We start from the raw sequence: 26,832 nt of genomic DNA, 5'->3' as shown, positions 1-26,832 counted from the left end.
ACCAGCTCTCTAGCTCAGGGTGTTTTATGTTTATGTGTGTGAGAGAGAATGAGAGAGAGGGGGACAGTTGGGGGGCTGGGGGAGCTTACTCAGAAGCAGTCTCTCTCGTCACGGCCAATTAGGGCTCTATAAATCTGATCAATCGTCCTCTCTTAAGAATCCTACACCCTGACACCATCACCAGCACCATGACTAACATCCAACTACTGTATCCTGTTTTTCCTTGTCAAGGCTGATGAAAGAAATGACCGAAACGTTGAAAAGCTGGGAATGAAATTGGGATAACTTTTTTTGTTGTTGTTAGGTACAGTCTAAAATGGTAGATTGGACACTGGTGTCCGATAGATGGGCACACGTGAGACGCACACAGATGTACGATGCGAGCAGGCGATCAGAACCAATGACCAAAACATTGGGTCCTGATGGCGCAGGGGACATGACTATTACAGGAACAATGCACTGTTGAGAGAGAACAGAAAAGGACAGCCCCTGGTGAGATATGGTTTGGATGTCAAAAACAGCTGACAACAACTAGAGGCGAGGTCTAGTTTTACTTTGTAATGTTATACAGCTGGAGCAATTGATAGAAGTCACAAAAAGTAATGAAAATGTAAGACACAAGAATAATTCCTGAGGTTTTCTCTACTATTGCAGTCACTGGCCAAGTTACTGTTGGAGTTGGAGCTCTTAAAAAACTTTTAAGAGCTTTTTGAGGACAATGCTTTAAAAAGACCTAAAACTACAGTTTACTTCTGAATTTAAACCTTATGGCTGGTAAGATTAACAATGCTTGTCCCGCTAACAAGTAGTACCCCACAGAGACCACTACGGCGTCCCTCTCCGTCAGTGACCTTAATGTCTGTCAGGAGTCTGCCTGTACCCTGACCTCTTACGCCTGGTCATTAGACACAGAGCCCCCATCCACACCAAACCTCCTTTGACAGATACACAGGGTGGGCTTTTGTTTGAAAGCACAAAAGGCAGAGCAGGAGCGGAGAAAAAAAACCTATGAGTCAATTAGGTGATTATTAATTCATGCCCCTTTTCCGTAAACCAGAGGCTTTTGTGCTGTCGAGTCCCGTAAGTGAATTGGACTTTGGCACCTTGTCTCACCTCCCATAGTTGGACTGTATTATTCAAGCAGCAAAGGGGCTGTCAGCACGCTGCCTCTGTGTCTCTGGAGCAATCACAGCCTTGTTGTGCTTTTAAAGGGAAAAGACATGGCTGCTGGACAGAGTGACTGACACAGCATAGACTGAATTAACCACCACAGGTCATCTGCCATTGAAATCTTTCAGCAGTGCAGTCACTGCTGCCATTAATCTGCGTTGTCCTTGGGAGAGGTTATCCATATTCTAAAGTGCGAGTTACAGTAAACAATACGTGAGGAAGTGGAGGATGGGAAAAAGATTGGTGTTTTTGGAGGGGAATTCCCCTCCTACTGACTGCCATGGGGTCATCATCATCTCCGGAGCCTCTGCCCCCTCATTACTACAGTTCCTGTCTCGTCGTGGCAGCTTCAGGCCTCCGGTTGTAAAAATTATAACCTATCATCCAGTCTGTCCACGCCAGCGAGGCTGCATAACTTTACTGCCACTTTGCCCAGAACAGCCACAGTCTGCCAATCACTTTAAACTTCAGCCCACAATTCCTCTGCGTGGTGAAACTCAAGGATCCTCAGCGGGACTCTTTGTGAAAAGTGTGTCCTCTGATCCTCAACTCCCTAAAACCTCTCACCTGTACAGGGCTTCTGATGATACTCTGCTCCTTGCAATGTCTAAAAATCCTAACCTCTATTCCCTCTGCAAGTTGGCCATTAATATGGAGATGATTCAACTCCCCCAGTGCTACAACTTTCTCTTTTAATGCTATGCCAACAATACATGAATGGTGCCTTTTCTTTCTCCCATTTCTTTCCAGGTTTCTAATCTATAGCCTGTGTCAGAGACCAGAGCAATAAAGGGCAATGTTCCATTTCATCCAATATTTCTCAGGTAATTATTCTGCATTAATTAAAAAAAAGAAATCTGAGAAAACTGAGTCCTTGAACTAAAAACCTGACACTGAAGCTATGTATGAAATCATTTCCTTTTATGTACGAAGGCCAGATCTGCTGAATTGTGACAGAGCGTTATGCTGCCTAATGACATGGTTGCAAGAAAGGCAAATCCGAGATGAAAAATTCTGGAAATATTAATTAGTAGAAGCGTTATTAATCTTCAGGCCATTGAACAACAGGATGACACAGCGTTCACCTTTACAGGGCGCTCAGAGACACCTCACTGGTGCTCGGCCATTAGACACCCCGTGGTAAAACTCATAAACACTGAGCTTTCAGGGAGCTGGCTCACAAACAAGGACAATTTATGGCCTATTATCTTCAAAGACAAAAGGAATTACAATTTGAGGGATGACAAGCACTCAAAGGACGTGATATGAATATGTAAACATTTTTGCAGCTCTGTCTCCTGATTCCTCGCACTACTTAGGGTTTAAAAGCAATAACAAATCACCACTGCACTGAATGTCGCCCAGTTTAGAGTAACAATAACATAAACTTGAATAATTTGATTGTAACTAACCATAAGCATGCAATTTCAACTTCAGCCACAGCTAATATTAAAGCTACATACCTGCACTGTTATATGGAGAACAATCCATAACATTTGCTATGTCTGTTCCTGAATGAGCAACACCAGAAGACTAACAGCACAGTGTACTAGAGCACAATAAAAAAGGAGCAGACTGCAATGCCACGGTGCTGGGTCTAGGGGATGCTAATCATCATGTTCATTATACAGACAAAATGCAGCATCTACAGTGTGCAGCACGACATCTGCTTCTCCTGAACACAGCACACCTGAATGTGCACATGTGCACGCTGAAGCATATTTATACAAACGCACAGGTGGACGTGGAGCCAGAAACACACACATAAGATTCTATAAGCACACACAGCTGCTCAGTCTTCATCTAAACACTTTCCCAAGTATAAAGTCAACATTTAACTGAAAACAGTTTGGAGCCATTTTTTAAAGCCGGTCTGTGGGAAAAAACCTACTGGAGGAGCCTCATGAGAAACACAGCACAGGTTTGGAAAAACCTGTTGAGATGGGGTAAAACTAATCTGACAGATCCAGTACTGTCAAGTCAGGATGTTAAAACATATGTTGGAAAGAGTCTAGTTTTAACTAATCATGATTTAATACTGTCTTATTACAAACAATTTACTGTTGGTTTTTTTAGTAGAAGAGTAGACGCTTTAAACCTCACTGCATTAATCAAAACAACACATCTGCTGTAGCTGTTCAGTCCAAAATGAATAAAGCTTTAATTGTGCATAAATATAGATTTCACCTATTTTGATTTTATTCATCATGCCGAATATGTGAGAGTTAAAAGCAATGTTGTTGGGCATAATGAACAAGAAAATACCATAATGAGCATTATCTGTGCACAGGCAGTGTGAAATCAGTGTGCGGCAGCTAATCGAATGCTAAATTGGAACCTGCACATCACCTTTAATTGGTGCTCCACAAAACTATGTCAAAAATACTCCTACACACTTGCACCTTCACAACACTAGCATTCAAGCCCGAGCTAACAGACAAGTCCAGTATGGCAGGTGGGATTCAAGCCATACAAACATGTACTGTGTGCAATAAATATTTTATTCCATGTGTGAATAAAGAAAGACTGTGACGTGACAAAAACAAAATTATTTACATCATGATTCTAAATAAAATGATTCTCAGTTACTCAAAGCATAGAGTAGCTCTACTGAAACCATCTCCCTTTTTGCAAACCCTAGTTTTAATCTCTGTTAATCTGACCAGCTTTACATATCTTGCATTGTTTGATTACTTGGGACTTTGCAGATGGCAGAAGTAGTATAAAAACAGACAGATTCACAAGCTAATTGACTTAAGATAAATAATAATAATATATAGTAATGTACATGGCTAACCAAGGAAAGTGGCATTTTTGAGAGAAATATAAAACATTAAAAACCTTAAATAATTATATTATCTAAAATAGATAGTGTCCCATTCAAAAGGTGGTTTACAGATCATTGACAGTCAGAACATACATCACTGTGTTTTCTGTATCTATGGAGTCATTTGTTTTTGTGTACTTTTAAGTCTGTCTGATCTCCATAGGTGTTGGTGGGCTCACAATGTGCAGAACCCAGGCAGGAAAATTACTTCTCACCCATCTTGCCTCGGCTCCCATAAACTGACTGTAAGGAAAGGGGCATGAAAAGAATTATTTATCAAGCTCAATTTCAGAGGACTACCATCTCCCCGGCCCAAGAGTGTACTATCTCTCTCTCTCTCTTCACCATCTCCCACACAGCAAGACCCCCGCCCCCCCAACTTTCAGTACAACCTTTCCCATACATTTATGTTAAATATGTCAAATCGCATTGTGTCTGCAGGTGGATTAGCAATTCCCCTCCTTCCTCCTCCTCCTGCTCTCTTCACCTTCCAATCTCCCCTCCACTCGCCACCTTGCCCTTCTCCTAGCTGCATTCCCATACGTTCAGCTGCTGCATGAATACACCACCTGCTTTAATGAAGGTAAGAATCCCGTTCCAATGCAGAAGCTCTTGCCTTTTTCCCTCTTCTTCATCAAGCTGTATGAGCTTGATGAAGAAGGTGTGAGGAGCGAGGGAAGCGGCTCACGGCCATCCACGTATACATATTTCATACCTAGCATTAAAAATGACCCTTGGAATTACTAATCATTCAGGATGATTAAATTGCAGCTACTGCCAACATGAACATCATTGTCCAAATACATTAAGATTTTAGCATTCCACTTATAATTACTTTTACTGTTAATCTGTATTTCTTCTCTCAGGATATATGCATATAAGAATATACTGCATAATCACAAAAAAGTTACACCACATATTACCTGCAGTTTTGGGAGTATATGACATTTACATATGTCTGAATGCCTGTACATGCACATATGTGTATTATCTTTGAGATAAATAAAAAACAACAGAATAATGAAGGCATCTTTCAAGAGCTGACATGCTGAATACATATGCATTTTACAAAGGCTTCTGATGTACCTCTAAATGATTTTAATGAATACTGAGGAGCTGTGCAACAAGAAAGAGAAAATAAGATTGACAGTGGCTTTAAAAAGGAGGAAGCCTTTTTTCTGTGTTCGCTAAGGCTGTCTGTCTGACAGTGACTGTCATTTGTAAAGGAACAATGTTGTGCTCTGTTCCAACAGCTACATGACAACGATAAGAAGAAATACTTCAGTAGTTCTAATGATGGACCTTAGAAACAGCTCAGCCTCAGACAGTGGGAGACTGAGCACCTTTCAGATAAATAACAGGTTGGCCAAGATGCTCATACACCATATTCTAACATACACGCCATCTGTGTGCCTACTGTACAAACATCTTCAGAAAATCAGCAGCCAAACAAGTGCTCATCTGTTTACCAAATGCATTGTGAGGTCTTCACGCTTTTTTCCCCTACAAGATAGCTTTTCTGCGCTTGCTTTGAATGGGCATTGTGCTCATCAATCTCAAAAAGTTTGAAGTACAAAAAGGGACCCTTCCATTAAACTACAGCTGTCTACCTTTCGCTGACAACAGAGCCTTGAACCCACCACCCCAACCTACCCACCCACCTTTTCACTGACATCAAACAGAACCTCAGACCTGCTTCCCTAATGCACATGCTATTTTTAACTAAGCGTTTCTAATAAGCTGCTGGGAAGCTGTAAATTTTTCATATGCAAGCACATATTTCCTTTGTGAAAACACAGAAACACACTTATTTGGTGATTAGCGACTGACAGAGGGGAGGAAAGGAACTGAATATGCTTGTATCAAATTGCATGCCTTTCAAAAAGGAGGAATCCTAATGCGAGGAGTCGTCTTCCTGTGCACCACAGGTATGAGTGAATTATTAATCGGCCAGCTCATTTTAATGCTTTTTAAAGTGCTTTATTTTGATGTGCTAAAACATACTTTTAGCCATATTCAGTCAGGCATGCATATCATTATTTCTTCCATCAAAGAAGAGTGTCGCCCTTTCAAAGAGCACAAACAACTCAGCCTCATTTAAAATAGAAGTTCGAATATCAAAGACATTTTACAAAGGCTGGGCTTCAAACACTGTGATGAAGTTTTTTTTTTTGCTACACTTTATAAAAAACTTAGGTATGCAAAAGGTCTGAATTGTTTTCCAGCTTTTAACCTGACTAGTGTAAATCAAAACATCCTGCAGTAACACAAGAAGTTAGACAAGTGAGAAGCATCTATCCAGGCCTGTTAGTGTTCAGTGTCATCATTATCAGAAATCGCTTCTATTGAATAAGACATGTCTTAACTGCCAACATTGTTTTTCTAACACAGGCGTACAAAGTAAATTGTGCATGAAAAGGAAAAATGAAACTATATTTCATTTACACTGACGTTTCAGAAGTCTGAATACAATCAGTAAACAAAAGCTTTATATATAATTAGATGCAGCGATGCACATACGCTGTACTGTATGTGGGACAAAATCTAAAGTTTTAGACTCTTGCTTTAAACTCGTCTTTGAGGCCATGTTTCATTCATGTCAGGGAGATAAAGCTGGGTATTTGAAAGGTGGCCAAACAGCGCCTGTGTTAAAACTTCAAGTATCAACATTTCACACGTCTGACAATCTATGGAAAACTCACTGAGAAACACTTTTTTCACCACCGGCTTCACACTGAGTTATTAAATTAGCACATCTACTTTTAATGCAAGTATAAAACCTGTTCTTGCTTCAGTACTTTCTTCTGGCTACAGTACCACCACCAACAGAAACACTGTCATCTTTCATTGCAAACAGTCTTTCATAAAACAATATAAGGCTTCCAGACAGACCTCAGTCAAACCAAAATTCGAACATATGATGGTTAAAACTGTTTATTTTCCATCATGTGTTGTAGTGATGGTCAAAACTGGCCCAACAAAACAGAAAAAACAAGTCCACACATGCACGCTTCTACGAAAGGTTCAGATCAGTGCTGCACCTTTCAAACTGAAAACATCCCCTCTCTTGAAAACATTTGTACGATGAGGACCTAAGGTGCTTCCAACAATGCTTTTTTTTTTTTTTTAAAGAAAATTTAGCCTTCCCTTGACCAGAGATTGCTGAGGCCTACAGCTCCTCCCCTCATGCAAAGCCCAACCCCTTGCTTAGGATTCACCACCTACACCTGTCCAGAGAGAGACCCACAGATAAAACCACCGTGAGCCGCTAACATGAAACACGTGAAGTGTTGTCTGTGCTCCTGTGTCTGTGCTGCAAAGTCGAGGAGGGGACAGTGCTATCACATGTGTGTACACGCATGGCTCAGCTGGAATTACACATAAAGGCCCCTCTCTTCACATCACCTATTGAGCAAAGACAAAACATGGGTCACATGTCCCCTGAACATATTACCTAAATTGACAGTTTATGCTAACTGTATCTGATGGGATTTAATGCCTGGAAACCTACAGCATCGAACTGCAGCCTTTGAAAATTGAAAGTGGATTTAGGGAGTTTTAAGAGTGAGTGTTTGATGCTTAGAAAAGCTCTCAATAATTTGTTAAAATATGTTTAATTTAATGAGACAAAAGGCCTGTTGTTCAGCACCACAGGTGCAGGACCACGTGTTCCCTGTGAATAGTATTCCCTAAATGTGTGTGGTGTAAATATTGGCCTTACCTGTCCCTTTGGTGAGCTCCTTCTCCCCCCCACTTTCTCTGTCTTTGGTTTGGTCCTCCTGGTCTGTGGTGGTCTCACTAGCAGCCTCCACATCCTCACTCAGCTCTCCTGAAGGGGGAGGGAGGACGGGATATGTAAATTACCACGCCATCAGAATTGGTGGAAGCACTTAAAGGGACGGCAGCGTTTTTTTCTATAGGAGCTTGCAACAATTACATATGCTGACACACAGTTGCAAGGCTAGCAGACAAAGAGGGCAGAATCTGCTGTCTGTCCTACGTTGTCTGATCATCACTGTGATATTTATTTTGACAAGAAGTATAAAATAGAATTATTGGGATATAATTATTGGGGAAGTAGATGCAAATATTATTCTTATTATTAGATTTGTATTGTATTTTGTATCGAGAGCTAATTTATTATATTTCTCCATGTATTCAAGACCATGACACAAATATGGTTTCCTCTGTTTAATGTGGACATAAAAATGTGGACAAAAAGAAAAAAAAAGCACACATGTGGTCTGAAGCTGCAGATGGAAAAATAATTGTGTGAGCAGTATCCTTCAAGAGAAAGACCTTATACTAGTCAACCCCCCCCTCCTTTTTTTCCTCATGCACGCACACATACATTACTGTCCCCTGCTGCAATCTGCTAGGTTACTTACCAATACAAGTCACATGCCACTTCTATCCTACTATTGCAAAAAAAAAAAAAAAAAAAAAGGATCATAAATATTTAAAACTTTCAGAGCCACAATTCATTTTATTTTTATGCCAAGTCAAAGGCAGAAATCCCCTGTAACCACCTTAAAAGCCTCAGCTCAATATATCAGGCCATTTAGGAGCATCGAAGTCCAAACAATGGATATCCGATAACGCCATTTGTAAGTAACACACAGAGGAAAAGATAGCAAAAACAGATAATAAAAAGGGCATCAATCTTGTTTATTTCCCTCCAGTGCCCCCTGAACATCCCCTTCGCCTGTTAAGTTTGTTTAAAAGTAGTGGGACTTGCATGCAATAGCATTGATTTGACAACAGTAAACTAGGCCGCAGTCAATAGGCCCTATCAGTTAATACACAAGTCAGCTAATTCTCAGCAAATGTACTTAAATGCTCTTTTGAAAATGCTTTCATGCTCGGGTCTCTACTCTATGAGCTATTGATATATTGACAATGCTACAACAGCCACTGAAATATCCTGTTCAAGTATTCAGCCCTGCAGTCATCACACATCCAATCTTAGCTCACCACATGACTACCCACAGCCAAAACCACTTTTATGATGTTACATTATCCCCAACACTCCCTGTTTATCCTGTCAGTTATGAAACATTGCATACACGGTATATAGAGCTGACATCGTGTTCTCAAACTCTGGTATGTGTCATTATCACAGACACACTTTGAACACATATCTGAACCACATGGCCATTCCCACAGTCCCTTTCCTGAGGACAGGTCTTACTCACACATCAAATATTCGGAAACATCTAATTTTTCCATCCTGAATGGGTAAATAGAGGTGCCTTGTGCAAATAAGTCATGTTTCTAAGTGAAAAATACATTAAAGCAAATTTAATCTGACATCCATTCTCTGCTGTGTCAGTAAATTCTTGTTTGTTGTTGTGCTCTGTAGGTTAAAAAAAAAAAGTATCTACAATCTATTAATCTATCTTGTTAAAGGTTGACTGAATGCACATTATAACAACTACAAAATCCTAAGAGGTGATTATTAACATAATACTTCATAATACTTGTGTTATTCTAGACACCACTGCATGCTTGTACATATGGGGTTATTGGGTTTATAAAAATCACAGTCTGTGGAAAACACCTTTGTATTACTGGCAGGACAGAAGCAATATCTTCCATTTCCTGCTTGCTGATATAAACGCTGTAGGAAACAGCTGTCTGAGCAGAGTGATTGGTGTATGGATTGTGTTGTTACACATTATTGCTAAAAGCTGATCCTGTGATCCAATGATCCCGTGTTTAAAGAAAGATCTTTAAAAGGGATGACTGGCTCCTAGTAAAAAGCATATTTAAGTGTTCCCTGGATCCCACACACATGAATACATTTTATTCTTTTATTTTTAACCATGTTTCTATTATGTTTCCAAGGCAACCCATGAATTCCATCCAGGGCGGCCCATCCCGCGGATGGCGAGGCGGATCTTAAACATTCCCAGAAAAACCAAAGAACTCCTGCCGAGTCCCAAAATCCCATCTAACTCCTGCCTGCATAAATCTCCACAACTCCGCGAGAATTAGGAGACTGTACAGCTGCATAGGTGCTCAGATTACAAAATAATCCCCAGGTAAATTTCTTCACCTTTAAAAACGGGGCAAGGTGTCATTTCTTAGCTATGTGACACTTGTAGTGGGACTAATTCCCCACCTGCACATGAATACACACGTTGTGCTTAAACATTACTGTGATAGGCAGCAGCCAACATTCTAATGCTATTCAGCTTCCCTGTACGCACCCCCAACTTCCTGCATACATACTGTACATGCTCACACGTGCATGATATTTTTTCCTCCTCCTCTTCTCAATACTTCTTTAGTCAGATGTTTAATCAACGTATATGACACTTTTAGCACACACAACACAGAGCCCCGTCCATAATTTATGCAGAAATGCAGACATTTAATTTCAGGAACAGCGTTACATCTTGAAGTGGCAAATGGCTTTGCCTATTCCTCGTCTCATCTCCAACGGTATTACAGAATGATTAAAGCCAGGCCGACCATAATTAATGAAAGGTCATGAGTGGCCTAAGAGTAGGATGCAAATGGAAGAGACACTAAAACTGTAGCCATAGATTAACTCTGAAAATAGATGAGGAGAAACACTCAAAGCTATGGCAGCAGGCCATTTCTAACCCAAATCTGAGAGATGTAAAGGACAATAGCCTGAAGGTTGTCTTCTAATTAATTGTCTTCATTAACCATCCTAATACAATGATATGAAACAGTTCCATTAATCTAATCATGCAAGCTGAATAAGCCCATTGCCGACACAGAGATTACACTCATTTGTTCTGAGCATATAAATATCAGCTTTGCTCTGCCAGTCACTCAGTGGGGACTGTCCATGGGCTCTATGTGCTCAGCGTCTCCCAGACAGACACGCACAGACGTACGCGCACACACACACACACACACACACACACATATACACGCACACTCACACTGCATATCTGCGCTCAGCAGCCTTCCCCTCTTGTGTTTTGCCAGTGAGTGCAGAGGCTTAATCAGGCCCATAGGTGTCACTCTATACAAGCTGGGAGAGAGGAACTTGCTCACACACATTAATGAGGTGCGGGGGGAAGGGGCCGAGCAGCAAAAGACAGAAACACACGGGGAAGGGGAAAAGGGAAGAAATATGTGGAGATGACAAAAGCAGATGCTATGCAAGAAGCGTCCGGTGAAGATGAGACACTGAAAATGGCAAGATTACCTTCAGATGAGAGAGAGCAGCCTTCCTTTCCCCTGAAGAGCAGTGATTACACTAATGCTAATCAGACTGACAAGCACAAACGGCCTAATAAATAATTGATGGTAACCACTGCACTTTCCAGTATTCCTTCCCAGACTGTGGAGAAGAGCAGCAGCAAGTAATAATAGTCACTCTAGATATCTTTCACTTGGGTCAGGCTCCTCCTCCATTCTTGGCCTCAGCAGAATACACTGCAATGATGATAACTGCCTTTCTATAAGTACAGAATTACAGTCCTACCTGAGAAAGGCTCCAGTGTTCCTCAAACAGTAGTGACAGTCTGCTCTTTTTTTTGTTGCATACACAGCATCTCAACAACACTGTCTTGTCTATCTCTCTTGGCTTTTGTAAGTCCTGGAGAACCAGCGCAGGGGCCGAGCTGAGCTTCTCCCTCTCGCCGGCTCTCGAGCACTGGGAGCCAGGCTTGAGCTCTCCTCCTCTCTGGGCTCTTGTGTGGAGCTGTGCAGTCTAAGCTCTCATTACTCTCATTATGATTATTGAGGCTGTTGTTATCATTTTAACCAGGTGTCACAGGATCGCACTGTAAATCAGAGAGGTGTTCTTCAGCCGCTTTATCCAGGGCCGGACAGCTTCCTTTTCTTTAACGCTGCACTGTCGGATAAAAAGCAATCTTATTTCACACTTCACAGACTCTATCTTTCTCCCCTACTTTTTCTTTTAAAAATCCCCCTCTTGCTCCCCCCATCATCCCTCGGACCCCTTCCTTATATCAAAGTTGGCCTGACTCCGGACTAGAGGGTGCAAAATGAAAGTGACAGGAGGGTACCATGGGACAATGAGACACAGGACCCATGCTGAGGGCTTTCATGCATTGTCTGCTCCTCATATCAGCACCTCTGCACCCCATACACACAACACACAGGAAAACACTCCCACCCTTTGTACCCCCCCCCCCCACCGACGCACACACTCACAGAAGCGCCCTCCTCACAAGCTACCTCTCATAAAACCGCAACAGAGCAAAACATGCCCACAATCTAGTCAGAGACAAGAGGGGCTTTTGCTTATGAACGACCAATAAACCACAACATGGTAACATAACCATACCGGCCACTGCACTACAAAGCATAGAGCTAAAATGTGGACACGCGTTGTGCAGAAAAAAAAAAAAAGAAAAAAAAAAAACTTTTCAAAAATGACTTGCAAAGCGTTCATGCTGATATTGACCTTATTCCAGCTGAATTCATTCAAGTGGATTTTAACCATAAATATGAGATAGATTCAAAAATGCAAACAGTAATATTTTAAACTGAATGAAGTGAAGTGAAATACACATAATTGCACATCAGAATCAACAGAGCAAAATGTCAGAAAAGGCACTGGAAACACTAGACCTGCCACACACACACACACACACACACACACACACACACACAAAAGAAAGTGTATCATCTCTATACTCTTCTCACTTGTGCTCTCGCTCCCTGTCTCACTCCCTCTCTCCCACACACTTTCACATTTTGAAAGGAAAGAAGAGCAAGCTACCTCAGCACTGCCGCTCGAAGTTACGTGTTAGATTCCTGACCTGTCTACGGGGGGATTCGCTGGCCTCTCCCTGCTGGCCCTGCTGTGACCTCAGGATCTAAATGTGAATGAATACTTTGTGTCTCCATGGGGCTGAGGGCAGGAGGGGAGTGGATGGGGTAGCAGAGGAGGAGGTGCAGGAGATGGAGGAGGGGTACGGGGTTAGGGCAGCTAATAACTAAAAAAACTTTAAACGGCAAGTTAATCACAAACAGCAGTGATAGCTCACACTGCCTTAGAACAATATCGTGGAAACCCCCTCCTCCACCGCTCCACAATTTTCCCGGTGGTGCCTGCTCATCAAACCAGCCCCATAGGTCTTCCACACAGCACTTAATTTGATCCCCTTTGCCTTTCAAAGTCACTGGCTGTTTTAAAGGGCGCTCAGTGCATTCAGGTCACAAAGAGTCACACATAGATGTTTTCCAGCAGAGAAAAAAATACATTTAAAAACACAAAATGTGGCTTTTCTGACTGCTTTTCTCTGCTCATGGTACTTAGTGGGAACTATTATTGAGCACCATGTAATGTATTAAATATTTTCCCTAACGTGTTATCTCTTGGGAAATTACACTAATTAGAAACATTTCTGGTGATAATGGCATGTTTAGATACATTACAAATAAAGTGGATAAAGTGAGTGCCGCTCTAGTTCTTTTCTCTTTGTGTTTTACTTGAGTGATGAAGGAGAGGAGGATCTAGGTTAATGTGGCTACACAGGGAGTGAGCATTCAGGGACTGCTCACTCTTCTGCCCCAGCTGACACACACACCACACTGTGACTTCCCTGAATGTCCAAGATGATGGCCGCTCACTAACACATATTATGTCCACAATGGAAGATGCAGGCTGTACTTTTCCCTGCTAGGATGATGGGCTAAAAGCCTGAATAGGGGGCAAAAACATCACTGGGCAGTGCTCTTCCATCTACTCTGCCTGAGGGACATTGTCCCGCACAAAGAGTCACCGTGCCTCTCTGCCACCCCCACCATGCATTTATGCTTGTCATCTTCCACTGCTGCCTCCTCTTAAATCAACCTCTTTTTATTAATGCATCTTTTTCTTTTTCCCCTAGCTCTACACCACAATGCCTTCACCTATTTGCAGCTATTCAAAAGGACCAAACAGATTTGGGGTGGGTTGACTGAGTGTGGGGGTGGCTGAAGGGGTGTCTGGAGAAAAAAAAAAAAAAAAAAAGCATCACCGCTGTCATGAAGGGCAATCACATCAACTCTGAAATATTCACCAGTGGGTTGGAAAATACGATGGTACAGTTATGACAGACGAACAGGCGACTCCCCCACTCTAGCCCACAGTCCCCCGCCCCTCTCTCCATCAGGGCGGAAGCACGGTGGACACTCTGAATATGTATAACCCGGAAAATGTATTGATTTTTCATTTGGCAAAAAAGGGACACAAAAATCACATAACCTGAAACTGTCACAGCTCTTTTGTTCATAGCTCATCTCTCCTGATGTTTGGCTTTTGCCACAAACTCTCTTTAATTACCAGGTACAGCGAGCTTCAGAGCCTTTCTCCACAGAGACACAGCCACATGCAGCCTGCTGGGCTTAACAAGACAGCCCACATCTATTATATATGACATACACCCAGCAGCTTTTGTTTCATATCTGACTAATAAGCGCACTGAGTATAACTATACCCACAGTTTGTTTTGTTATTATACACAAGATACAGTGCAAAAAGCTTTCTTGAGGAAAACCTTGAAAATTAAAAATATAGTATGCCACATTAAAAACAGCACTTTCATATTAAAAACTAATGGCGGATAGTCCAGGCCTTTATTTGATGTGCTTTTCTGAAGCGGTTCTGCTTAACATGAAATTCTATTATCGATCTAAGTTTTCCCAGGTAACAGGCAGGTGCTTGTATGTTTGTCTGAGTGTGTGCACACTTGTGTATGTGTGTGTCCATTAACAAGTACTTATCTGTTTATCTCTCCTTTTAGGCACTGCAGACCAGTACAGTGGACTGCCTGAAAAAGATCTCTGCCTGTCGATTTATTGAATGCACCATTTGCATATCTTTGTAGTGCAACCATCTGCCTGTGGACTGTTCTGTGGAGGTATTAGCTCAGAAAATCAATGTTGCCATGGTTGGATGTATGTAGCGCCTACTTCGGCGCGTGTTAGGAGTCCGGCTCACCGCTCCCACATGGGTCCTATTTACATGAGTCCTGCCGGCAGAGGCTTTCCTGCCGACCCTTCAATCTTTGTAAACTTAAAGTACACAAACACATTTCTCAGCATGCCCCTCCAGAGTGGGCTGGTTCGCCATCCTCCTCGATGGTCATCCAGCCTCCCTGTCTCCATCTACAGCCCAGGGCTTGACTGGCTGTTTGTTTATGAAAGCGTACAGCCAGATAAAACAGAATCCCACTAGGTTATGAATACCAATTTCGCTAATCAATTTTATTTAAAATATAAAATATAGGGTATCGTTGATGTGTGTTTGCTCTCAAAAGTTGAATGGCCTGCTAAGTTCAGATGTTTCAGGATAGTTGAGTGGAGAGGTGGAGGATGGTGGGCTGGTGTTTTATCTTACTTATTTATTACTCTTATTTTTATTTATTATATCTCACAGTGGTAGACACACACACACACACACACACGCATATATATATATATGGAGACAGTGTGTGTGTGTGGGGCCATACTATGGATATATATTTTTCTAGCAGGCCTGCAGTGGATACGCTGGGCAACTTTTCTTCTAACAACCACCCCGGCTGGTTGCTCATAGCTAATTGCTAAAGAAATCCAATGATTACACTGCACAGGCACTTTAAAACATCCATGAGAGTGCTACCACTTATTGAAAAAAAACTCTTGCTACCTCCATCCATTCAGTTTCTAATACAAATCAAACACAGGGAGCTTTCTTTCACCATTTGTCTTTCTTTCTGTTCCTCTTTGCATAGCCCATCCATTACTTTCACATGAAATATGAAAAGGCAATATCCTCTCTGTGTTTGTACTGAAGCGTAATGCAATTGTGTTGTCATTTATAGGAAATAATCGCAAACCTCTCTTTCATTTTCCAGTTCAAATAACCATGAAAAATTAGCCTTCAATGTCAGGGAGGACAACAAAGGGATGCACACAGACTATTGCTTCACTACTGCGCTTGACATTTCTCCTTAATAGGAAAACGGGTGGTTGTTTCTATCTTTCTTTTTCAATCTTTCTCTTTTTCTAACCTCGTTTTTTCCCTAATTAAAAAGTTCTGCACTCAGATCTTTGCAAATCTTTTGTGTGTCTTTATTCAGCGTGGTGGGTCTAAATGTGAGGAAGGGTTGGAGGGTTGGAAAACCCTTGCACCCTGCTCATTAGCACCCCTACCGCTGTCTGCTGATGGCTACTGTTGGAGCGAGATGTCGCCAGACAACCACTACGGGGCCTAGGTCGCCGTGACTACCATCCAGCAGCCTGATAGATAAATAATTCAAGAGCTATCAGACTCCCTGGCAGCAGAGCAGTCCCAAAAACACACACTTAGGACACAGCTTGTAAAGGCCTTCCTAACTGATCAGCATTTAGCCCTTACAAATGATGTACAACCAGATGTCTGTACAAGACCCCACACAATTAGCCTTAGCTGTAGTCAGAGGATCCTTTTAATTTAGAGACATCTTTATTTTCAGTGTGAGCAGCAAAGTAATGGCAATTGCTTTCTGCATTACTGCCATTAAAGTCTTAATAGGCAGGTTGTTTTCCACTGTAATTATGTACAAAATAATCAACCAACTTTGCAGTGCAATTATTGGAGAAGCATTTAACCAAGTTTATTAGGTACAGAGAAAGAGAACAAAACTGAATATCAAGCCTGCAAGGTGTATCGTAAGTATGTAATATATCTATCTATCTATATATACAGATATATAGTTAGATATATATAGTAACATATATTGTATTATATTATACGTGCCTCAATCCAAACCGAACTCTCACAGCACATTTACTCAGAGAGTCATATATTTTTTATATCTCTCGAAAAGGCTGACACTACACGCCACTGAAGAATTACAAATCCTCAAAGACACAGAGACTAGCAGCACAGGTCAGCACCTTTCTCTGGGTTATGAGGCTAAGTGTTGTCTTCTTCTTTCCTCTGATTTCTGCTTGTCACTCTTTGGAGTGAAGGGAAGTTAAATGAAAACTACATTAAAACTAGATTATAACATCACCGCTAGATGTCTATTCAAATGCAGTCAAATGACTCTCGTGGTTTTCCTAATATAATACTTTACTCTTATTTGCCTACTTTTTAAAACTGGATGTCATGTGGCAGTATGGCTTGTGATGCATATAATGAAATTTCCTCTCAAAAGGCTAATGAAAAAGACTCATCTCATGCAATTAGCTGCTCCTTTATTCATTTCTTGTAATGTATTAATTCATTAACACATAATTCTGGCAGCATTATTTATTTATTTGATTAGGCACACCTTATAGCCTTAATTACAAAATAGACTCAGAGGCAGATGATGGGATGCAATGGACCAACTCAACTATCATTTAAACTAGTTATCCTTCTAATCTCAGTGGTATATCCAGCCTGTGTTTGTTTTAGCCTTATCAGCACGTCAGATTGCTTTAGGCTTTCGATTTCGCCTGAGAATCACAAATGCCTGAATATGACACTTAACAGAGCAGGCCTACATAGTTCACCCTACATTAGGGCTCTTTTTTGCTGTAAAGTTTATTCAAATGACTTGAGCCTACCCTCTTAGAGAGGCTCAGTTTTCACCTTCTCTAACCACAGTTTGAGTATTGTTGATTATTAGAAGATAGATCTATCCAAACTACAAAGCTGTACAGTTCAAAGGCGTGTGCTTGTGCATTATACGTATGTAAGCAAACTTGGCTTTGTCTTGATTCTTCATGAACATGTCATAATACTGTGAAAGTGGGCTGAAAGCTCCTAGAGGGGTGGAACTGCGCTGCCCGCTGAGCTGCTCTCCAGAGAAAGAGACTTGGAGTGATTACAGTCAAACAGTGCTACTCAGTTATCTTTGGCTCAGCCACAGGAGAGGGAGAAGGAAGAGACAGGCAAGGGAAAAAAATGGAACTGATGATGTGGCTAAAACATGGGCCAGCTGTTCTACAATGACAAAAATGACTCGTATGTCTGATACTGCTCTTGTAACATTTACCCATTGCTAAAAAACACAGAAAGAAAAAAGAAAAGCCACGACACCCCCGCAGCAATCACTGAGGGCAAAGGATCTTCAGGACCAGCACCAAAGACCGTCTGATGTCCACTGGCTACGAGACAACCGTTTACAAAAAAAAGTACTTTCTCCTCAACACTGCCATGAACAGCTCCGTAGAGCAAGAGATATTATTAAAGAGACTTTCCAAATGCCCTTGGATTCTGAAGTGGAGGCCAATTAAATGGCTTTGCAGCATCCATTTTGTGCCAAGTGAACAGGTATGAGCGGGAAGGGGAGGGGAAAGATTTGATGGCAGCAGAGATGAAGAGGGGAGAGCGTTCTGGCAGGTAAGTGCGGTACCTGATCGGCACATCAGCAGACTCCACTAGAATAGATTTTTAATTTATGCACATTCTGTGGAACATTATGATGACACAACATCACATAATTTAGGGTAACATTCATTTTTTCGGGAAACTGTTAGGTTAATGGTCTGAGGATCGCATTTGCAGCATTTGTAAAATGTAGGTCCCTTCTACCCGCCTCCTCCACGGTTTCGTGCTGACTGTGCATACACGCATGGAAATGAGCTGGTCGGCGAGAGCTGTGGAGTCCCTTGCCTCTCTGAGGCATGGTCAAGGGATTAAAACCCCTGCCCTATGGAGACCAAGCCTGCCACTAAATTGGTCCTGTGCTACATCACATCTCGCCTTATTGTTGTATGCATGGCTGTGGTTGTTAGTGTTGCTGTTGTTTTTATAATGGGTGCCGTTATCGTCCTTGCTGCAGAAGACTCTTCTCACTCATTAGTCAGAGGTTGGCGAGTTAGGGGTGAGAGCCCAATAACGTACAAAATTAATTATTCATCTCAGTGGTTGGTGTTCGGGTGATGCTATGGGGCCTAAAGCAGTGACTCTAACTAGCAGGAGTCTGCCTCTGGAGGGCTGCTGGAATAAACAATTGAAAAAAATGTTATGCCAAGGGTGTCAGTTACCAGGAGAAAGCAAACACTAATCACCAAACTAATCATTAAAACAAGCTGCTGACAATAATATGGCTCTCTGTGGATTCGTGGTTCCTCCCCTGTGTACTGATCCAGCATCCTAAAACTGCATCATGCTCTCCATCTAGATCCTGCTTCTGGCTCGTGAATGGGCCCAGATGCAGCCCCCTCTTCTCCATTCAGACACGGCCTCTGTTGGCTCAAGCCAGGACCAGGGGCCTCCTGAGAAGGCTGTGATAAGAATTCATTTCTTCCTATTATGTGCTCTTGTCCACTGCCTCAGTTCATCAGTTCAGTGCAACCAAGTCAATGAAAGGGCCTGTAATGAAGCAATCAGATGCAGCCTGGTTCTCTGGGCCCGGCACTCCATTCTCAGCTCCCAGACCCTAGCTCCCAGTGCAGGGTGATGCGTTGGGGTGGGGCTGATGGTGAGGGGAGAATGGACACAGTCTACACAGAGGCATTAATTCAAGACCTTGCCTTTCATAGACTGGAGGATAAGCTGCTCTCACATGTGCTTCACACCAGGTCTGCTGTCTCCTGTGGGTTCAGAGAATCATCCAGTTTTAGAGAGCCCCATTAGTTTAAACAGGCTTCCACACTGCCACTAAACCAGCCAGTCAGGCTTCTGTGGGATTCTGTGCTCGGGTTACCAGTTGCAGTGGTTGGATGGAGCTCTCTTTTCTTCATCTGCCTCTATCTGGATCTAACCTTTTCACTCCACTGTCTCGACTGCCATCCTTTCTCTCCTGCCTCCACCTCTTACATCTCGTCAACATGTGGAAACTATTATGGGGAGTTTGGAGAGGAATGTATGTGTTGAATCTTAATCAGTGCTGTAAAGTAGAGGATTCATGTTCGCCTTTGTCTTGTGATGCTGTGAAAGTTTCATTTCAAATTAAAAAGGGTCTTTTTGATCTACCTAATATTGTTTTCCTCTCCCTTCAGGGCTGGAAATGGTCGGCCTTATCTTTGATCAGCCTTCCCTTCCTTATCCTCTCTTATACACACACGTACACAATACAAACACACATGGTTGTAGTATTTTATGGACTGTGTTATAGAGTGGTCAGGGTTCAATGCTAGGGTGCCAAGGCCCAAAAACACAAATAACAGAGTACAAAAAGAAACTCAGGTTGACAAAGAGCAACAACGATGCTTACAAGTCACTACTACACCAGAGATTCACTCTATGTCACTTGACACAGAGGCTTGCCCAAATCCCATATTTCCCCTTCATCTGCTCCATCTGTACCTCCTTTTACACCCTCCACAGTTCACCTGCTGCCAGCTTTGGCAGAAAGACCCTGCGGCTGGATTCTACCTGACAAGAGCTCCTTAACAAGCAGCAGTCATTAACCTCAGGAGCAGGCAGCTGCCATGTGATGTAGTGCACTCGGCCTGCTGCAGAAGGGCCCTATTGATCCAAGACATACTTGGTGCCTTCCTGGATGTTTATAATCAATATGCAAATAGCCTGCGGCATTGATTCAATATTAATTTTCAATTAGGGAATTCTCAGGGGGTCCTGAGGGGTCAATACAGAACTATTCAGAGCAAAGGCTTGAGCAAGTTGCAAGCATTGACGTTCCTCTACCCAAGACAACTTACTTACTGTTTATTTAGCCTGCCCTGCTGTAAGTCCCGATTAAGGCTTCGGATAATAGGCAGAGAGACAGATGGGCCTTTCTGCACTTCTGCAACACCAATTACATAAACTGGATTTTGTTCTAAAGGGCTTGTCCTAACTAATAAGTCATTATCTCACACTTAGTTCTGTTTCTTATTTTGTTAAGTCCGTTTAGGAAGGTATACTTAAAGTATGAAAATGAACTTTTTCATTATCTTGCTCATAACAGCTTCCCCTTATAAGGTCAAAAATAAGTGATAAGTATACGAATTCATGTATTATACATGCCGGACACAGCAGTGTTGCCACATTTAGGTAAACATATTAAATATACAACAAAATTACCACATTTTTGTGATGCTTTTGCCTCACAGGGCTAAACAAACACATTTTCAGACAAGCTTCCATAATTAAGTGAAACCACCTGCTGCTGCCACGTAATGTTCAATGAGTGAACAGCATTTGCTGTAAATGGGCAGAGGAAGGCATGGAGGGCAATGCCCGACGAGCATGATCGTCATTGACTTAACACTCTATTGTTTCCCAAGTCACCAACTGTCACACCACACAGTGCTTTCTCTATTGTTCCTCAACAATAACCATGGTAAAATGCAGAAAAACCTGTTTTGTTTACATCATATGAAAATGAGACGGATGAAAATGGTAAGCAATGAATGAATTCCAGGTAAGACGAGTGTGACTCTAACACATAAAAACAATAGTATTGATTTATAAGCCTGCTATTATTCATGTACAGACAGTGTGTCTGTCAGAGAGCGCTGTGGTTTGGTACTTGGCTCTCACTTTCTGGCTTGCTCTTTGTTGCAACTGTCAAGACAATCAGCCTTTTGTGGCTATGGACAGACGTTACAGACATATTCTTCACCACATAAACTGCTCGGCACGTAACTTGCGTAATTAGAGGTCTAATAATTACATGGTGCTGGAGTTACTGGCCAACAAACCTGTTTGTTATATTACCTTCATCTGCACTGTCAGTTAAATTTTTTTGTTACAGAGGAGAAGATGAAGGAGGACATGGAGATTTAGGAGACAGAGAAAGAAGAAGGATCCTTATGAAAACAATAAAGTTTCATCTCTACCAACTTGAATCCCCATATAAAGGAACAAGATGAATTGGATTAGGTAAGACTATGAAGCTAGAACTACTTTTGCTGGTTCTATAACTTCAAGGCCAAACAATGTAGTGTCGTTTAAGTACTGTATTAAATTTGACTCTTTTCAAAATTTATTTTCAATTTGTTTGATAACCTGTACAATCACTTGACAATATATTTTTTCTATGGGCTGAGAATAGACTGGGCCAGAGTGCTGCTGTACAGCCATGTTAACTCCCAGAGCAGCATGAGAAAATTGCTAAGAGTATAAAAGAGATAACCTGGTTGGACTATTTGCTGCGCTTCCCTGTAGATGCACTGCCTGAGGTAATTGGTTTAGGGATAACATTAATTACCACATTGCTCATTAATGGATGAAGCCTTTATTGGTTCCATTGATCAGCAGGACCTGTTAGCCATCATCCTAAGCAATGGTGGATGTAACAAGCTTACATATTGGCATATCAATTAATGCAATCAATTCCTGTCTAGCAGTTGCCATTCCCCCTGTCTACCCCGCCCCCTTCCAATTGCCCCTTCTTTCTCTATCATGTATCTGAATGGCCCAGACAAAAGGCCCACATCAAACCAAAGTTTATTAAGGGATTTCCTAATTGTTCCTTAAGTTGAGGTCGTCGCACAGTAGACTGATTAAGCTGATGTTAGGGTTCCGAAGCAAAACATTGCTCTGATTGGCCACTAGTAAGAGCAGTCAAAGGGATAATAGGGCCTGAAAGTACACACAGGAAGTGCAACATACAAGTTAAATATAACGGTTCAATTGATCTGATACACATGCTGTAACAGCTGCAATTTGATATTCTGCACTCTCTGCCATTTTCTTGAGACATTCAGTAATTTTTTAAACAAGGAAATGTGAGATGAATCAACACATAAACACATAATTAACTACTTCTCAATGATTATGACTTAAAATCATTACAGGTTTAGATTTAGTTGTTTTGCAGGGTCAATCATTATATTAAAAGACAGTTTTAAAGTTGTATCACAAATTGTACTTTTACTTCATTCTACTCAGGAGAAAAAGCCTCCTTTTTTATATAAGATCAGCATGCCTTTCAAGGAATCATTGATTACAACTTGGAATCCTCCTTGTGTCAGGCGTGCTCCAATTGGGGCGACTGACTTCAAATACAAGGCTGGCGTGCCCTGGTATAACATGGTGAAATGGGTAGAACATCAGGAATGAATGAGGGAGCAGGGTGTGATAACTGAGAGCACACCATGACAAAGTGGAGGGATTTACCGTTGGGCCCGCAGCACTTCATTTGCTTAATAACAGATCATTCTATAAGAAAGTGGCTGCTCTGAGGGGGATATCACCCAACGAGGATGTCTCACTTGCAGAAATCCTATTTGAAGACAACACCTTTTGAGCGCTCATCCTCCTCCACGCCTAAGACGATCAACGCGCATGACGGGCCCCATTAATATGACGCCCCGTAACCTTGCTCTTTCTCCCTTTCTTCCAACAGGAACAAAACTGATAGCCAAGGAGGAGGGGCATTATGTTCTGACGGAGCATGTAACAGGAGGGGTGGTGTTTTGAAAAGATGTTTGACATATCCTCCTCTGAGCCACCTGGAGCCACTTCTTAGGAGGTGAGACAAGTACATGGGACAAGGGTGGGAGGTGCATTTGTTTGTGTGGAATCATGTTGGAGCTAATATACTGTCCTCTTTGATGAGCACCTCAGGTCAAAGAGGTGGCCTCATGACGACTGAGTTTCTGACAAAAAAAAAATGCACGTTTTCTGCATGGGGTTCACTTTGTTCTGACTCCTATCACACACAATGTTAATTACATCTGTGACTCCCTGACCATCACACATCTCATCTCAGAAAAAACATACAATAACCTGACATGGGCCGACCCAATAAGACAGCACACCTGAATCCAATTTGGTCGCTACATTGTGTTTACATGCTATCTTTGGAAAAATGCATTTTCAGACAGGCAACATGATCATGACTGCACACAGAACCTTTAGTTCACATATTAAAGCCTAAACTCTTGTCTTACCTTTAATCAAACATTGTTGTGACAGCCTAAGGTAGGTCTACAGTATGCCCACTCCACTGTGAACAAAATTTGTTTAACAAGCACACACTCTATTGCAGCTACAATTAATTCTTAAATGCACTATGTGGAACATGCCTCTGGTGATTCCTACTGCAATTCTGTGAAGGTCACTGAGAGTGCGAGGAGGCAACATGTTTGTTGGATGGTGTTATGTGTCGTGTGAGAGACCAGACGTGCAGGCAGTTAGTCGGACACCCCTTACTCGCTTGATGCGGGACCTCCTGAAGGCCCCTGTCCCCTGAGCAACGCACAAGTGGGGTGAGCAATTAACAATTTCATGCTGATTGCCTGAAGCATGTTTTGCTATGCCATAAAGATAATAGCATGAAGGGTGCAGCGGCGGCAGCCCCCACTCCCCCCTCCTCCGGTGTTCCTCTATTGCTTCCATCTCTCAATTCTCTCCTGTGCAATTCACATGTTGAAATGGCGCTCTGCCTGCTTGCTTTATTAAAGACACTCTCCCTGCTTAGAGGGCGCATTTAAGAAAAAAATATATAAAGATGACTCCCCGAAGAGTAAACAGGGATGATTATTAAAGGGAAGGAGAAAACTAGAGTCTTGGTCTCCCACTGGCTTCTTGATTTGAAAGTCTAATTTGGCAACTGCACACAACAGGCGTGCAGGTAGACAAAACAAACAGGTTCCATTTCCCTAGACAAAGGGAGCATGCTCAGAGTGGCTGCTGGTGACAGCCCTCATCTTCCTCATTCTCTTCCCCACCATGGCATGACAGCAATCCACTCTGACCATGGAGCTCACTGCTGTGCAACAGGAAAATCTGTGCACCACTAAACCTGCTCTCATCTACAGGGCAGAGCACATAAATCGTGCAAAACACTGCAAGAGCATGGCACCGAACATCAGACTTTTCCCCTCAATTCATTAGTAACTGTGTGTGTGTGAAGCTGAAACGGTCATGTTGTCTGTGAACATGAATTAAGATTTGAATTAGAACATAACAATAACAAGGTCATTGCAAAAGCATGACAAACACTGACTATAGCACACTGTCCTCATCCTGGAGAGTTCACATTACCTGCATAGTACAAAGAAGGCATGAATTGCCTCATTTTTGATCTGAATTGCTGCCTTGATACCACTAATGATGTTCCTAGGTTAATGAATGCAGGTTTTATTAATGCACTTTCTTAGTGGGTCATTTTGGCAACCTGAAAATGTATTATTTTTTACTCTTTAATAATATGAACAGCACAGAGAAATTCATATACTCTCTATTCTCTATTACCCACAATTCTGGTCACAGTTTCATAGAGGAAAATGCCCCCTGGACACATTAGGCACTTCCTTTTCTGAATACTACCAGGGAAAAGTTAAGAAGAGAAATAATTTTTTGATTGTAATATACTCATAGATGACCAACAGCAATAAGTCTGACAGTCTCAGTGCTCAGATGGCTGCAATATTAACTTTCTACCCCCATTGTCATTGTTTTTACTATGTGAAAACAAACCCTAAAGACATAAGGAGGAGCTGTGGACAAAGGGCTGCGGCACCAGCCCCCTCTGCCCCTCCGGCCCGCCCTCTCTGACCCCCCCCTCCACTCCGCCACCTCCCAGGCTTCTGGCTGCTCTTCCACCCCCCGGCTGTGTGTGAAAGTCCAGCTGGCACACTGACAGGCTCGACACCTCAACTGAACATGACTGCATTACAGGCCCCATATTGTTTATGATATGGAGCCTGTCATTAATTTGCATTCTTAAGTGGCACGTGCACACACACACACACACATACCATGTGATAAGGAGAAACATGTTTTTGTGTTAATTTATACGATACAATGTCACACCCCCAACCCCAAACACACCAACAACACACACGTGCACACACTTATAAATTGCAGTCACATCCCCCTGCTAGAAGGGGATGATAATTGCAGACGGCCAATAAATTACTGCTGCCTCCACATCAATTATAAGCATCACGTCTGGCAATGAGGAAAATGAGATCTTGTGACAAATTTCATGAGGCTTGGCTGCCCAGCAGCCTTTCTTAACATGCTACAGATAGCAATCCCTTATCTAGCCTCTGTAATGGGGAGCTACGGATAGAGAGATGGAGCTGCAGCCATTTAATTAAAAAGCTGGGGGTTGGGGGTGGAGAGGTGTAATTCATTGAAAAGGCACAGGAAGGAGACAAAGCCTTTGTCTCCAATACATATTTTGCTCAATATTGTCACTCATCATAGGCCAAGCTTGTATCTCCTCTGACAGCAATTCTGGAGATTTTTTCCTGTCTTTGTGTTCACATCTCTCCACTGTTTTCTTCTCTGTTTCTCTCCCTCGTCTTTCCTTGTTTTTTTATATTTCCCAGGAGTCCACTGTTTTCTCCACTGGGACAGCTCCAGCGTTTTTTACGAATGACTGCGGTGGACAGACAGTGGCACTGAATGAAATGGCCCCTGCACCTAATTGTATTCCCACCTGGGGAAGGCAGGCAAGGGCGGAGGCTTCGAGAGCACAGCAATGAGGATTTATGGCAGATGGGGAGACGGCAAAATAAAACACCAAAAGGGATGGCTCTTAAATCTCATTCCCAGTGCAATATTCATTGTAGTTGCAATCGGGTGTGCTGATAGAGCTTTGAAAAAACGACCGCTGTGTTCAAATTATGGCTGTACTCTCTACTAATATTTAACATCATTAGAAAATCATTAGAAAACCATCATAAAACCTGGGATTATGACCAGAGCATTAAACACAATGATTATTCAGTGTGTTCCTTCTCCGCTTTGCCTTGGAAATGAGATTTGCTCTGCTGCGGGTATGTAGGGGAAAAGTAAGAATATTTTTCATAATTACTGTAACATTTGAAAAACATTGGCTTGCATGAATTACTATACCATTATGCAGTTGTGTTTGTCTGCCCAAAAGCAAAGTTTTCAATGAGGCTTTGCATGGGAGAGCATTAATGCATTTTCATGGGGGCATCAGCAGGAAGAAAGCCAAGATTTTAGTAAACCTTAATCCTGAAAAACTTTAGCAGCAGAGGCACACTGATTGATAGCATGCAAA

At 42.1% G+C, this 26,832-nt stretch overlaps 1 protein-coding gene across 4 annotated transcripts in view; it reads right to left on the bottom strand.

Moving 5' to 3' along the window:
• Positions 1-26,832, bottom strand: part of zfhx3b (zinc finger homeobox 3b) — a 239,815-nt gene that overhangs the window by 23,080 nt on the left and 189,903 nt on the right. For 3 of the 4 annotated variants that reach the window (XM_076728208.1, XM_076728217.1, XM_076728198.1), the window contains one exon: positions 7,719-7,826. The exons of the other annotated variant lie outside the window; for it this stretch is intronic. In XM_076728208.1, the coding sequence (XP_076584323.1) occupies positions 7,719-7,826 (108 nt within the window). The remainder of the gene's footprint in view (positions 1-7,718; positions 7,827-26,832) is intronic. 4 annotated transcript variants of the gene reach the window in all.

Source organism: Chaetodon auriga, chromosome 1, assembly GCF_051107435.1.
Source record: "Chaetodon auriga isolate fChaAug3 chromosome 1, fChaAug3.hap1, whole genome shotgun sequence".
NCBI classification, from domain to species: Eukaryota; Metazoa; Chordata; class Actinopteri; order Chaetodontiformes; family Chaetodontidae; genus Chaetodon; species Chaetodon auriga.
This window is presented reverse-complemented; position numbering and strand designations above follow the sequence as displayed.